The sequence below is a fragment of the Typha latifolia genome, chromosome 3, assembly GCF_019914945.1.
Source record: "Typha latifolia isolate L0001 chromosome 3, TyphaL0001v2, whole genome shotgun sequence".
Classification (NCBI taxonomy): domain Eukaryota; kingdom Viridiplantae; phylum Streptophyta; class Magnoliopsida; order Poales; family Typhaceae; genus Typha; species Typha latifolia.
In genome coordinates, this window is record NC_133088.1 from 3437585 (window position 1) to 3453125 (window position 15541).

General features: G+C 37.6%; 2 protein-coding genes across 7 annotated transcripts; both read right to left on the reverse strand.

Moving 5' to 3' along the window:
* Nucleotides 1–211: 211 nt before the first annotated feature.
* On the reverse strand, nucleotides 212–5769 carry LOC140783579 (LRR receptor-like serine/threonine-protein kinase GHR1). Of its 5 annotated transcripts, none has more exons than XM_073130501.1 (4): nucleotides 5526–5769; nucleotides 4196–5329; nucleotides 1667–3205; nucleotides 212–927 (listed from the first exon to the last, which is right to left on the reverse strand). In XM_073130501.1, the coding sequence occupies exons 2-4, from the start codon at nucleotides 5259–5261 to the stop codon at nucleotides 341–343; spliced, it is 3192 nt and encodes a 1063-aa protein (XP_072986602.1). In that variant the 5' UTR covers nucleotides 5262–5329; nucleotides 5526–5769; the 3' UTR covers nucleotides 212–340. The 5 variants fall into 5 exon arrangements, with proteins under 5 accessions (XP_072986602.1, XP_072986604.1, XP_072986603.1 ...); XM_073130503.1 differs by having other exon boundaries at nucleotides 4196–5341; XM_073130502.1 differs by having other exon boundaries at nucleotides 5522–5769.
* Nucleotides 5770–8471: 2702 nt separating this feature from the next.
* LOC140784514 (GDP-L-galactose phosphorylase 1-like) lies at nucleotides 8472–12840 on the reverse strand. Of its 2 annotated transcripts, none has more exons than XM_073131985.1 (9): nucleotides 12700–12840; nucleotides 12569–12632; nucleotides 11958–12442; nucleotides 11646–11764; nucleotides 11504–11563; nucleotides 11183–11413; nucleotides 10889–11071; nucleotides 9452–9703; nucleotides 8472–8844 (listed from the first exon to the last, which is right to left on the reverse strand). In XM_073131985.1, the coding sequence occupies exons 3-9, from the start codon at nucleotides 12055–12057 to the stop codon at nucleotides 8647–8649; spliced, it is 1143 nt and encodes a 380-aa protein (XP_072988086.1). In that variant the 5' UTR covers nucleotides 12058–12442; nucleotides 12569–12632; nucleotides 12700–12840; the 3' UTR covers nucleotides 8472–8646. The 2 variants fall into 2 exon arrangements, with proteins under 2 accessions (XP_072988086.1, XP_072988087.1); XM_073131986.1 differs by having other exon boundaries at nucleotides 12543–12632; nucleotides 12700–12817.
* Between the last annotated feature and the right edge of the window lie 2701 nt (nucleotides 12841–15541).

Here is a 15541-nt window from a genome sequence, read left to right on the forward strand (position 1 = left end):
TCAAAATACTGACTGCGTGCGAAAGAAATTATATGAGAAACTAGATTCTCTACATCTTATATTCCATTCTTAATTTTCCTTTTTGCTCATCAGCTTTGATTGGTATCTTTTCTCAAATATTATTTGCTAAAAAGTAGTGGCTAATCTCCTTGCTATATATCATAAGTTTAGTTGTCGGTGTTGCCCTTTTCATTTTGACGGAGTAATAGGCTTCCACACACAAAAAGCTCTCTCATTAAGGACGATGAAACTTGTGTAATGAAAGCCTAACAGCAATGACTAAATTATGAAGAAATCAGAAAAATGAAGTTTTACACACAAGAATAAGCTTAGATCAGTCTCATATAGATGATAAATCCTCGTACACTGACTTGATACCTGGTCTCTCTGAGACTGGGCGAATGCATCTCAATGCTATACCCAGCATCTCTTTCATACCTTCAGCTGCTGCATGAGGGTTTGCTAAATCAGGAGGCATGGATAGATCGAAACAATCCGACCCTCGCCCTTCTGCCACCCTAAGCCGGACCCAGTCCGTCAGATCAACGCCACCCTCCTCACCTGAGATGACATCGCCTGCACATCTTCCCGTCAGGAGCTCCAAAAGCACCACTCCAAATGCATAAACATCCGACTTGAAAGACGGGGATGGTTTCTTGGACGCAGCCAGCTCTGGAGCACGATATCCGAGTGCTCCAGCATCGAGGATCTGCTCGGTCGTCCCTGACTGGGTCATCAGGCGGTGAAGGCAATAGTCTGCGACTCGCGCATTGAGGTCAAGACCATCGAGCAGTATGTTGGTTGCTTTGAGGTTCCCGTGTGGTATAGCCCTGTCAAAATGGAGATAGTTCAGGCCTCGTGCAACATCAACTGCCAACTTCAGCCGCTGTGCCCAGGTTAATGGTGGGCCTTTCCTTCCTGGTCGATCTGAAAATTGGTTTCAAAGTTCATATCATGATCTTATCAACTGAAAATACATATATATGGTAAAAGGTTGAGTGGGCAAGCTATAAAATTTGCATGTCATATGTGGGTTATTAAAGAACTGGATTGAGCTGATTTCTGGTAAGAAAACTCTGAAGCTCCAGATATTTTTCTTCACGACCAAATGATGTAATAACTTTGCCTTTTCTTCTTATATGTTTACCAGTATCAATAGAAGAATACCAAATAACTTAATAAGAGAAACTTGATGTGAAAATCAATCGGGAAGATATGGAAAACAAAAGCAATCTCTTTTCTTGATAAACATTTATCAAGCGCCACATGCTGTATGTGGATGCTACCTATCTATATTTTCTTTGCCCAATTAATTTTGTTAGCCTGACAAATATAGCAGACCTGCTGGTGATTAACACGTATAGTTTCCGGTGTCAGATTTGGGGCCATGATATGAACTTTCAGATGGAAGATTGAAAAATTCTAGAAATCAGCGAGCAGGAGATACATTAAGAAGAAAAAGGAAGGAGATCCTTTATCATTCTTTTATTATGCTCAGTGTTTCTTATGGCCTAGCTTCAATGAAGCTACGGCGTTATTATGTCAGGGTAAATAATATTTATCGTTCAATGGGAGTATTTAAGAGAGGATGAAAGGGATTCAAACAAAATAGATGGACTAAAACAAGTAGAAGTAGAAGCCACTATACTGGGGTTAGAGAACATACCATAGAGAAAGTTGGCGAGACTTCCAGGAGAAATATAATCTGATAAAATGAGCTTCTCGTGCTTAGTAGGGCCCCAATAGTATCCCCTCAACCCAACAACATTAGGGTGTCTAATATTTGCAAATCTTTTAGCCTCTTTAGCAAATTCTTTCTTAGGTTTTGCTACACCTTCTCTGAGCCACTTCACTGTCAAGAAGACCCCATTCTCTAATGTGGCCCTATAACAAGTGCCATGGCTGCTCCTTCCCAATACTTCTGCTGGTGCCCTTGATAATTCCTCTGGTGTCAGTGTGATTGTTTCATCCAAGAAGTGCAACTCCCCGGCCATACTATCAGGTGAGCGTACATCCAACCTTCCTAGAGTTTCGTGTCTGTATGTATCACCAGAACCTGGTGACCATGAAAATCGGCTGCCCTTGGAAGGTGAAAATCCGGCAACTGCTACTGCCATGTTCTCTTCTGGACTAATTAGCTCAGATATAGATCCTTTTGGCGGAGATGACACCACTGAAGCACTGCCAGTTTCCTTGCCTCTAACACCAGAATTCTCTGGCAAGGTCCATCTCTGAACATTTTTATCTGAGACCCTTTCTGAGCTCGGTGTCCTTGAAATTCTCTTGTAATGCCATATTATAGCTAAAATTATTAGAATGAGCAGAGCAACAATACTAGTCGATATAATTGCCACCTTAATGGATGTTCCGAGGGGCTTGTGGCCAGATCCTTCGGATGGAGCACTGCTAGATCCAGGTGGGCCATCAGGAAACTCTAATCTGGAGTTTCCAGGATGGAAGGAAGAATCCGGGAACTTTCTTAAGTTTACTGGAACCATCCCAGACAGGTCGTTGTATGATGCATTGAAGGATACAAGAGTGTCAGGCAATGTTGCAGGCAAGGAGCCTGTAAAGGCATTCTGGGATACGTCAAGAGAGGTAAGATATATAAGCTTGGTAATAGCTGGAGGCAGAAGACCGGAGAAATTATTTGCAGATATGTCAAGCACTTGAAGACCAGAAAAGAAGACAAAATCATCAGAGAAACTGCCATTAAGATGGTTGCCAGCAATACTGAGCACACGAAGATTGGATTTTTTGGAAGTTGATGGTGACAATGCGATGCCACCTATGAGTAAATTGCTTTTGAGATAGAGCTCTTGTAATGTGGAAGAAGTTAGCAAATCATTCAGAATGGGGCCGCCGAACTGGTTGGAACTAAGGTCAAGAACAGTAAGTTTTGGAAATTGCAAGATAACTTCTGGGATGGTGCCCACAAGAGCATTATGAGATAGGTTAAGGTAGTTCAGGCGTAAGAACTGTGAGGTTACCTCTGGAAAGGAACCCATCAACTGATTCTTGCTAAGATCAATATATTCAAGATCATCGCCCCATTTTGTAATTGCAGATAGATTTCCTCTAAATTGATTATTTGATAAGTCCAACACAGTGCAGCTTCCTGTAACCAGTGGAAGTTTACCAGAAATGGCATTAGAAGAAAGATTAATAATCCGTAAATTTGCCGATGTGATCATATTGATATGCCCTGCAATAGGAATAGTCATGTTAGTACACAATAGGTGACTGCTAAACCAGCAGCAAATAATAATAAGATACATTTTCTAGACAGTTGACACGGGCCATACGGCAACATTTATGTCTCAATAAAAGAATATTCCCAAGAATTCTGTTTAAATAACTGTAACCATCGTTGTTAAGGGCCAGAAGAAACCTTAGATTGCCAACATAAGTGAAGGCTGTGATCTAATTTAGCAATGGTCCACCTGGATTACATCATGTTATCAGGAAAGAAAGCCAGTACAAGTAGACACTGAGGACAGGTGGACTTGATTAGATTAGGTACTCTATATCTAGCGCGTACATTATATGGACTAATCACATTAGATAACTAATATAATGTAATCCTCCGAAGAATGGCATACAACAGGAAATGCTGATGAGGTAAAGCATGCCCCATCATTGAGGACAGAGGGATGCTAACTTGGGGATTTATACTTCGTAAAGAATAGGAAATTGGCATGATATAGAGCTAATGATATTAAGCCCACTTAATGCATTCTATTATAGATGAACTTGAAACTTCTGCCAGAAAAGAGTATCTAATCTAATAATATAGCCGTCAATAATACATAACAGGGTGCACAAATTGAAATGGCAGAACAACCACAGCAGACATCACAAGTCACAACTTTTACATATAAGTTTATTTTGTCTTTTCGGCCATTAACATCATGTAACAAAACCAACAACAAAGTAAGAGGTGTCACATTGCAGTGTCAAATATATTCATTAGGTGTTCAAACAGGAATGAAACATCACTTTTTCCACTTACTGCTTCCTTTGACCTTCACTTCACATGTTAATGCGAATCACATCAAATAGCATTGTAAAACTTCTCAAAAAATTTCGTTAATTGCTAATCAGAATGTATGCTAGAGCACATGAAGAATGCCGAGAAAGGAAAAGAAAGAACATTATTGTATTGACGTTCCATCTTCCAATTCAATTTACATACCTGAAAGTTTATTCGCACTCAAATCCAGTTCACTTAACACCAGAGAATCACCCTTAAGAAGAGCATTCGGTACAGAACCAGAAAAGGCATTGTTCGCTAGTCGCAGAATCTCGAGATCATATACATAGTTGAATCCTGGAAGATCCCCTGATAACTGATTAAAGCTCAAATCTAGCACCTTCAAACTCCCAAAAGCAGCAAGCTCCACTCCATCAATCAGTGAACCGGTCAGTTGGTTGTGGCTAAGGTTTAGATACTTAACTGTATCTGAAATATCTGCTAAAAATTTAACATCCGTCAGATTTGAAGTGACGAGTGAATTCCCACTGAAGTCAGCATGAACAACACTCGATTCTGTCAGGAATTTCCAATCAAAACCACCACCTAGTTGGTTCCAGCTCAAATCAACAGACTGGAGGCTCCAAATCTGTCCAAGACCAGCTGGAATTCCCTTTGTGAAAGAATTATATGAGAGATTTAGATAAATCAAGCTTTTAAGGCCCTTCAAAGCTGAAGGCACAGGACCAGAAAAAAAGTTGCGGCTCAAATCTAAGGACTGAATAGAAGCAAGCCCTCCAATTGAGCTGGGAAGTGGACCAGAGAAGTTATTTCCAGCCAATGAAAGGTTTTGCAAGTTACGAAACTTCCCGATATTGAGAGGCAACAGCCCATCAAATCCATTGTTGGAAATATCCAGATACTTCAAGTTCTTGAAGTCACCCACATTGTCCGATAGACTACCAGAGAGGTTGTTGTTGGCCATTGAGAGTTGAACAAGCATTGTAAGGTTGGCAAACACAGATAGATCAACATTGCCAGAGATGTCTCGATTGTCAAGGACAACACCTGCCACCTTACCCCCATTGCAAACTATCCCGTTCCAAGATGATGGGCATCCATTAAAATCGACGGACTCCTCATTCCATGAATCGCAGACATACCCACTTGGGTCACGAGTGATCCCCTTCTTAAATGCAAGGAGGGCTAAAGTATCTTGCGATGGGAGCTGGCAGAAGGAAGGGACAACAAGTAGAAACACCACCAAAACTCTACCAAATATCTCCATTTCCACCTCTTAACATCAGCACACTACTCTACTGCTCGAAGTAAAAGTCCAGAGAGATCTTTGTTCATCTGAGAGAGGCACTAAAAGAGCTTTAAATGACTAAAAGTCGCCACTTTTAACAGCCCCTAACATTTTTCTTAGATCAATAACGGTGTTTTAAGTTCGATCAAAGAAGAAAGACGCCAGCTTTACAAGAGATTCGAGTTCTAAAACAGCACAAAAAAAAAACCACAACTCTATGACGAGATCAAAGATTTTACCAACCAAAAAAGCAAATGTAAGAGGGTAAACAACTCCACCCGCCGCGAGGCACCAAACGTCCAGAACCTTTGGGCTTTCGACTCCAACAAATGAACGGCGCAGGCCCGCTAAAATGCTGATCGAGGAAACAGGAGAAGAGATCAAAGAGGAAAACCCTAACCCTAGAATTCAACCGTACCACTGCCTCCTCCTCTACTGAGTTGAGAGAGAGAGAGAGTGGAGAGTAGAGAGAAGAGTGCGTGGGAAAATGGAGGTTTTTCCCCTTCTCTTTTTTCTTTTATTAGGATTACCCGCCAAAAGGCAGCGGGGGGCCACATGGACCCAAATGCATGCTGCTAAAAGCCAGGGAATTAATTAATCCATTAATTAATTAGTGAGTGCTATAACAGAATACTCTTTTTTATACAAAAGTTTGAACTTTTTTTCATCACAGAACGGGGGTGGATTTATGAAGAGAGAGGGGTATAGATATCGAAGAACATTAATAGGGCGTCCTCCCGTGAGTAGCTAAAAAGGAGAAGTTATCTGCCACGTGTCAGACAGTCCAGGTCAGCTCTTTGACTGCCTTTCTTAAAACTTGTCCAACTACCACTTGAGAAAATGACTGGCATCTGATGCTCGAGTCGACATGCCTTCTTGTTCTTTGGAATCTACTAAATTTTGGTGCCTCTCTAAATTCACTTGTAAAATATTATTATATATTATTTTAAATATATATATATATATATATTTATATATTTATTTTGGTATAAACTTCCATAAGTTCATAGAGCATCCGTAAAACTGTATAGTAATACATTTTTTTTTTCTCCTCTCCTCTTCTATCTAGTATTTTTCTATTTATTAATTACTATGTTATCATTAAAAAAGATATTATTTTACTCACTCTCTTCCCTTTCTCTCTTCCTCGTCCATCTATTATAAAAAATATTTTAGTCATTTATTAAATTATTATTTTAACTTTAGGTTACTTAGAGTATTACGTGCTATAATTCTATAAAATTTATATCGGCATAAGCTCTTTTATGCTAATATAAAAACTTAAAATAGCTATATTATTGATTTTATACCGCAAGTTACCACTGTATGATTAAGGTCACAATTGATTTTTAGTAAATTTTTTATTAGAACATATACGAGCTTAATTTAGGCCTATTGTGTCTCGTTTCTAGAGTGATTGACTTACTATATATTTAAAGGATTAACTTATTTATTTTGCTTATATCCTGGGACACTGATACTTGAAAATAAAAAAGATGTTCTTATTAATATTCAATCTGAGTTTATTGGTTAAATTTTAGATATATAGCTCATTGGCTAACTATAATTTAGACAGAGTAGCTAGCTTCTTTTCCTAATATATAGATTAGATAATTAAATCAACTTTTTTTTAAAATAGACTCAAACTATGTGCACATAATAATAATGTAAATATTTTGCAATAAATGACCCTCTGCATCTTTGAGTAAAATTTGGATTCATGACCTATGTGATATTATGACTAGACTTAAGTGGTTGGGGTTGTGGGTAAAGAGTAAAGACACTTTTCATCAGGTAAAATAGAGAGAACATCCGGCAAAACTTTAGAGGTGAATCGTCTTTTTGACCGCTACTATATGTCTATATGAATTCTCTTTGTCCAAGTGCCCAAAAGGGGGAGGTAAAAGTAAATCACTGCAATCACCGAATCAGTATATATTTATAACACCAAGTCCACCTTTCTGATAGAAAGCACGTCGGATACTTTCCAGGAAATTTCAATCTTAACTAGCCCTGCAATCACCAAAGATGAAGATAATTTATGTTTACTGAGCATCCACTCACTAAAAATATTGAAATCAAGAACGAGGGATTCTTCTAAGACCAATTGCTCGGATCATCATGCTGCATAGAAGAAAATTATTAGGGAGAAAGCACGCCATGAGAAGGATAGGAATGTAGAAGTTGTTGATCTTGCAAAAGTGAAATCATTGGGAGTTATGAGTTGCTGCAATGATTCGTCCTGTTGCATTTCTGACAACAAAAATACATGGAAAAGGTCCGTTCGGAAATCTCCACTCAGGGAGTCTTCTACATAGAGAAGACCTGCTGGCACTTGCACTCTTTTTTTTTTATCTAAAGGGAAGGCCCATTGACAGGTAGTTTCATTAAATCTAAGACTAATAGAATGGTTGGTTGCAGCATGATACACAGAAAGAGATATCACGTTTGGGTATACAGCGCATCCCAAGCAGGATCACAAGCGCAAAGGCTCTAGCTTCGCCATGATATGGCACATAGGCCTACGACTCCCAAGGGTGGGTGATATCCGGTGGATGAAAGGCTTTCGGCAACCACAAACATCAACCCACTAATAAAAAAAAAAAGATACAATGTCTGATGGATGAGATCGGGACGGTGATGATAGGGGGAGGAGACGACAACACTGACTTCAAGTCGGCGATGACAGCAACAATGAGGATAATAGTGACGCAGCAATAATGAAGCAACGGTTATGGGGGGGAACAGAAGGACAGTGGGAAAGAAAGAAGAGAGGAGAAATCAAGATGAGAAAAAAAGAATGGAGAAAGAGAGAAGAAGAGGGAAAATATTCCTCACACGAAAGGAGGGAAAAACCCCTCTTCTTCCCAGACGAAGTGGCTTGGATAGGAGGAGGAGGAGGAGGATGTGGTGGTGGCGGCGGCGGCCAACGATGAAGGGAAGACTCACTCAGTAGAGGAGAGACAAAAGGAAAAAAAAAACATAGTAGGAAGGTGGGGTCGACGCTCTTATGGTACTCCATTCAGTACCTATAATTGGCTTTCCAATTGCCAAATCTACCATTATTGTGGTGACGGACAAAAGTCCCACAATGTAGTGATGATAAGGGCCCGTTCGTAAAGTTCCACATGATGCATGTGTACATAGCTATTAGGTATTCTCTCTTCTCAGATAATAGTTGGAAAAAGATTTCTAGAACTTCTAGAGAAGTTTCATTATTTAAAAGCCACACGACACATTCTGCAACAGTGGTTCCAAATTTTCAAGTCATACATGCAACCCTACAGGCGGAAGCAAATTACAAGTATATATTCAGCAGTATTTAGATGGATAAAAACTGCAGTAGTCCCAAAGAACTATTGCATCAAAGGTAAAGATTAACTGCGATACTGCAACAAAGGTGTTTCAGGCTTTGGAAGCTGCTGTCATCAAGCGAGACAGAAGCCATTCTTTTTAATATTTCAGTCTCGGAGGCATTATCGAAACCAAACTTTGTGCCGTAAACAAAGTAGCCCCCACATTCCCAGGTTGAAATGGGACGATCCATTATCAAACTTTGGGCCTGCAATACAGGAAACAGCTACATTAAAGCACTGAATAAAGGGAGGTATTTAAGAGCTTTTAGCAAGAAGTGTCATGTAAAACAAGATCTAACATCTAACCATTAGCATGATGCATTGGTACATGACATATTTGCTTGCTCTTAGCCCGAAATTAATATATATTTGTTGACGCTGTCAGCACTTTCAGAGCTTACAGTAAATTTAGTCCCTCTAGTTTGAAACAGAGATTAAGCAGCAAAATAGGACACGAAAAGCTTCTAGAATCCCTAACTAGGAGCAATATTTCCTGACAAATAGCACTCTATCATAAAGATAACAGTCATTGGACCCTTGTTTCGTGAAGGCCTTTAGAGATTAGTTAAAACTTCAAAATACTGAAGCAATTTAGCAACATATTATATTGCCTCATATGGTAAGGCAAAATAACATAACTTGTAAATCAGTTTTTCTACCATCATTTCTCCAGTATTGCGTACTCATACCTATCTAAGTTAAAGCATTTAACAAGTATGACTTTCTACCAGCCAATTATATATTTGTGTTCATATAGCAAATAAAGCACATTTACTTAGAGTAGTAGCCCCACAGATGGACCGAGCATATTACCTGAGGAAACAAGAATATCTTTGTCCCAAAATCAGTAATCAGTAAGTTGAATGCAGAACCATGGACACGTAAATTGGAACAAATTTCTGTAATTATATTGGACAGTGAATCCAAGTTATTGCCCATGAACACCAAAGTCTTGAGAGGATAATCTGCAACTTCACATATATGAATCCCTGTTCTGTGTGTATCAGCATATACAGGAACAGTCGGAAAAAGCTCCACAGGTAAAGGGTTTGCAAAGTAACTGGCCTGCATCAAATAACAAATGAAAATATTATCTCTATTTTTTTTTCTTATTATATAACTCTGATTCCAATACAAAAGGGCAATATTCGTCATTCAAGGGTAGTTATGGCACCAATATTTCATATAAGATGTTAGTTGATAATAAATGATGAATACTGCATCTTTGCCTCTTTGGTTTTAGAGTTACAAACTCTAAGTTCCTACTGCAAATCACAACGGTCTTAGATGAGGGTATCCAAAAGAGACAACTTAACACAACCAAGTATTAGGCCCTTCACACACTCACAGCCCATTTTCTCATCCACTCTCCAGCCCACAAACCACTGGCACACCATCATCAACTACAATATCTAAAAGGTGATAAAAGCAAAGTTGACTTTGTGTACCACTATATCTGTTACAGTAATCTTCTCAATTACCTAACTGTAACCATGGGTGTAGCTAAAACTCCTGATGCTACAATAAAAGATACAGCTAGAAATATGTCTTGGGTGTAGTGCCAATGTTAAGCAATCTCGACCGGAGAAAGGAGCTAGTTCTGGTGTGGCAATCTGGCTATTAGAGTTCAACAGATACCAGTTTTCAGTTAGGATTACTACATTCTCACTGGTAGCTTGTCCATCTTCATGTAAGATCGGCAATCAACCCTGGAGAAGAAACCTAAAACAATCTAGAGTCTAGACAATTTATTAAAATCTCCCTGATTCATGGATGAGTTTGATTAGATTAAATCAGTTTGAATATTGTCCTTGGTAGTTTTCCACACAGAAGTATCTTAAGGACAGATTATTTCAGATTTCCTTCTAAACCTATTACAAAGTGCACAAATCTGAAGATCATTTGTTCTAGATACCTCCATTTAGCTGCATGAGTGCTTTCTCCATCTTTCAAATAACCCTCGACTACCATCTGACATTTAAAATCAATGTATGTCTAACATTCAGCCTCAGGAAAGGACACATAAAATATTATCTACTGCAGGGTTTTGACATTTGGACTCAAATATCCTTGCACCCATCACCCATCACCCATACAAAGTCAATCCATGGGACACCACACATAACCTCCTGCAAACAAGACATGCTCACTACAACCTTCAATGAAATTAGGCAAGATGCCTGCAACATAGATATGCTTTCCAATCTTATGGAGAATATATGCAAAGAACAATTTCTGCAAGATCATTACCTGAAAAATTATATGATCTGATCTGTTAGAGATGATGCTGTCAAAGAATACACGGAAGGAAGAACTATTTACTTCAACAGCAGTCCGCAAGATCAATTCAACCATCTTTTTATCCAAAAAGAGAGGTAGTCGATTGATGTTATATGGAACCAAGAAGACATGTCCATACTCAACAGGATTTGCCTTGCGCAAAGAGATATGAACCGAAATAACCAAGAGTCAGATATATTCAGAAAATAGGAAGAAACAAATTGTTTACGCATCAATTGCATGAATAGAGAACTTCATACTTACATTTGCAATAATCAGGATTCCGTCTTTGGGTAGCATTGTTGAAAGAACAACTTCAGAGCTCTCCTTTTCTCCCTGGGAAACACAAAAGAGCACATTCTCCTTGTGACTTTTAATGTGATTCGAGCTTATGGGTCCCAAAGGTTGGAGGAAATTGTTCTCAAATTCCTCAAGGAAAAGGGAGTTCCATCTTTCATTCAGTTGGACAACAAACTTCTTTTCACCATTGATAACCTGCAAACACACCCAAAGCTTCAAGCTTATACCAAGACTAGATGAGAAATAGCAAATTTAGTCACATGAATTGAAACTAAAAGTTCCAACCTTTGTTTGACAGGTGGTAACATCATATTTCAGCTGACCTTTCCAGGCACAATGTTCCCACTACCAGAAGAATATAATGAGTAGTCAGAAGGAAGTTCAGAATGAATGACAATTATACAATGTATTTTCAGAGGTTATCCACCTGAGAAAGGAGTACGGAATCCAATAAACTTTGACTATCCGTAGCAGCGCATGGAAAGCATCCGCAGGCATCATTGCCTCTTGCAATGATACCAAGCTTGTAAAGATGTATCTTGACACCTGAAAATGTCCATGCAACATGAAATAACTAATAGACATCATGCAATTAGAGGTTGCATTTGTTTCAATTTCAAGACCATATCATATACTCTATGCTACTCCAGCTAAAGAACTGACAGTTATAAATCATTTTTCATTAATAATCTTGACATATTTGTAAAGGGTGGACAAGAAAATAATAGGCAGGACAAACCTTTCAGAGTCACTTGGTGGTCTTTGGATTGATCCGAACCAGAATTCTGCCGCAGAAATGGGTAATCTGTTCGACCTTCAACCTGTTCGACTGACACCATACTTAACAACACTTAATATACCAACTGTAACAAAAATGTACAACACTAAGGTCCGATCAAACTTCAACACCACCACCAGCAAGGTAGGTCAGATCGGAAGGATGCCCACCAGCAGAAGGTAGGGCACCCCTACCGCCGTGGAAAGAAGGGGACGCAAGCAAAAACTTAGGAAAACACTGCGAGCATTCTCTTCCCCTTCTTAGTATAACACGAGATTCTTTTCTTAGAGCCGTGGTTGGATTACAGAAGCCAGCCCTAAGGGGACTAGCGAATCTCTCACCGAAACCCACAAATCTTCAAGATCTCCTCAGAAGAGATTAGCGAACCATCAACTCTCAAATATCGACCGAAAGATTCAAGAAAATATCAAGATAAACGCCGGATCCTGCAAGAAATCGTACAATGATCTCATCAATAAAAGACTCGATCAAAACTGGAACAAGTCAAGAGATCCACTAAACCAAATCTCCAATCATAAACCAAACCGATTTCAGCTCGGCCACCAAATTACCGCACGGGGAAGCCGCGATCCTCGATCCGAAGCTCTAATCCTCGAAACTTAACAATTTAATCACCTAATAAAGAGCTAAATTAGAACATCGGAGATACGAGGGAAGGGGAAGATGCGGGGCATAATAGTACCGCTAGGGTTTCTTGGAGAAGGGGAAGAAGGACGAAGGAACCCCTTAGAGACGAAGGCCGAAGACGATTGTGTGGTCCGCGATGCTCCGTGACCGTGTAAGAAGAGCGAAAAAGATTCCCTGAGTCGGTATATTTATAGGAGATCCGAGCGGATATACGATTGCTTCCAATAACGACGGAAGGAAGAAATCCAACGGTGGAAGTTTGACCCCCAAGTGTTTGGGTCCAATTTGATTACAATGACATGATGAATAAATAACCTCTTACCTATGGATCCTAATTAGAGATTAATTATGGGTTTTTCTTTGCATCATTATCGTTGAAAGCTTTTTAAATGTCACTATTATTATAAAAGCTGTTGAAGTTATGGGTTTATTTTGCCACGCACACAAAAGAAAAAAAAAGCTCCCATTTATACAAAAAAAAATTTATTTATTTAATATCTAAGATTATCTCATTATAAAACATATCTATACTTATAAATTTCTAAATTACCTACATCAATGCCCATAATGACCTCATTTGTGATGGTTTTATTCTCTCAGAATCATTTAATTTTATTTCAATTCTACCTACTAAGTTTTATTTGTTTTACTTTTAAATTATTTCTATTTCAATGGGTATTCAAATTGTTATCTCAACAGTACAGCAATGATATTCTGATAATTTGAGAAGTATGATCATTTAATTTGTGATATGATAATATTAGAGTGCTTAATAATAATAATAATAATAATAATAATAATAATAGTAGCAGGCTGTTAATTATAAATTCATTATAAAAGAAGAGTTATATTTTTAGAAAAATAATAATATTAATCACAATCTAAACGACAACTAGGTTATAATAATCGACCTAAATTATTAAGATTGTTGAACTGTGACTTATGTGAGTTATAAATTTAGCATTAATAAAGGTAGGTAGGTTGTAAAGAAACAAACTACAAAGATCACCAACTACTTTTTTCACACAGAGAGGGAGAGAGAAAGAAGCTTTTGTCTTCCTCTTTGCCAACTTCTATTTGTCATTTAGGAAGCCCTGCTTAGAATTATCACAAATGGCAGCCAGAGACTCTCTCTCATAGGTCAAGGATAGATAGATAGGAGAAAGAAAATATTTCACACTGTGGGAAGGTTCTTGGACTTAGAAGCCTTGACATGGAAACAAATTGCGATTAGATAAGACACATCAACTAGGTACTTTAAAATTAGCACGCAAATCCACTGCGGATAAATTTAATCTTCTAAGAGTTACGTTAAGAGACTAGACTAGTCCATCCTCCAATCAGAACATCACATGTAGTTCCCAGTAGCAAATCGGGTCGCGTTCGTGTTTAATATGTCAACCCGTTAAGTCAACTGAAATCCGCCTAACCCGATTAGATTGCCACCTATATTTTGTAGTTTAGTCCATGATAGTGAAGAGTTCTGTTGAATTCTTTCCCAGTTGGTAGTGATCATTGAGGTTATGGCATAATGAGTCCAGATGCATCCAATGAAGTAAGGACATATGAGCAAATAATAAGCACAGGGGGCTTTTAAAGTTAGGTATTTAATTCTAAGTGGTGTTAGTCTGCTAAATTGGCATGAACTTAAGAGCACCTAATAGCTAAATTGGACATTTAAGGATATTATATCTACAGATGATAGAATAAAACACTGAAAATGAGTCAAACAACTTACAATACTTTATAAGGAACTTCTTTTTTTCTTTATCGATGAATCATGAGCACCTAAATTTTTCAAAGGTTACACATAGAGAATACCCTTTCTAATAATATAAATTGAGTAATTGGACCAACTCTCCTAAGAAATGGACTATAATAAATTCAAATCACGTGTATATTGCACTCTACTAAAGTCGTCTATAGCATGATTAAATTTATAACCTCTATTGTAGACTAATAGGACTCAACCATTGGGCTACACTAATAACACCTAGTTTCCTCTATAGGTGTGTGGGTCCTCTAAGTTGCTTATAGAAAAGGAAAATAGAAGAACACTTAGTCTTATTAAATAAAGTTTTATATTGAGACATCATTTAGTTGTAATAGATAGATATTTTTATAAACCATGATTTAGAGAAAAATTATATCTTTTTCCGTTTTTTATTCCAATACTGGGATAGAGGGTCATCTCTCTCGTTCTAACTCTAAGTTGAATAAGAAAATAAGAATAAATGATTTGATATCCGTGGTATTAGTAATACCATAGAAATATTAATCATAGTATTAATATGATAATATTTTGCCACAAATTATGAATAATTGATTCTTAATTGGTGGATAAAGGTAGAATAATTTGATACAGATAATTGAGGCATTACAATTAGAAAAAGCAAGGCTTAGAGAACTAATTGTTAAGCATGAAGGAGGCCAGAGAGAAGTTATCTAGAAAAAGTATTAAGTTATTTTAAAAATTGTAAGATTAAAGGCAAAGATAGAGTTTAATAAAACTCTGCAAAGAACAGAAGAGGTTGATTTAAAATAACTCTATCCTTATTCTATCCGTGATAACTAGCAACATAGTTATTTTTCACTTTATTACATCATGGGCCAATAAAAAGTAACCCACTTAAATTACGGTAATTTAAGTAATTTAATGGCTTTTTTATCCGGCCCATATTTAGATGACGTTTAGTTTTTGCATAAAAATACTTATTCATTAATTAAGAATATCTTAAATATATTTTATAATAAAACATTTACTTATATATATTTTGGTCAAATATTATATAACGTAAGTGATAAATTATCTATAAAATTTTATTAAAGATAAAATGTGCGATAAAGTTATGTATATTTTCTAAACATATTTTTAGTACAACTAATATACTTATTTA

Bases quoted from the DNA above. Each gene is read 5' to 3' on its own strand.
- LOC140784514 (XM_073131985.1), bottom strand. From the start codon at position 12,057: ATGGTGTCAGTCGAACAGGTTGAAGGTCGAACAGATTACCCATTTCTG. The intron at 11,765-11,957 runs GTTTGTCCTGCC...GGACATTTTCAG, and splicing joins CCACCAAGTGACTCTGAAAG to GTGTCAAGATACATCTTTAC. The intron at 8,845-9,451 runs GTAATATGCTCG...CCTGTATTGCAG, and splicing joins AGATATTCTTGTTTCCTCAG to GCCCAAAGTTTGATAATGGA.
- LOC140783579 (XM_073130501.1), bottom strand. From the start codon at position 5,261: ATGGAGATATTTGGTAGAGTTTTGGTGGTGTTTCTACTTGTTGTCCCT. The intron at 3,206-4,195 runs GTATGTAAATTG...TTCCTATTGCAG, and splicing joins GAGTGCGAATAAACTTTCAG to GGCATATCAATATGATCACA. The intron at 928-1,666 runs GTATGTTCTCTA...ACCAATTTTCAG, and splicing joins TCTCGCCAACTTTCTCTATG to ATCGACCAGGAAGGAAAGGC.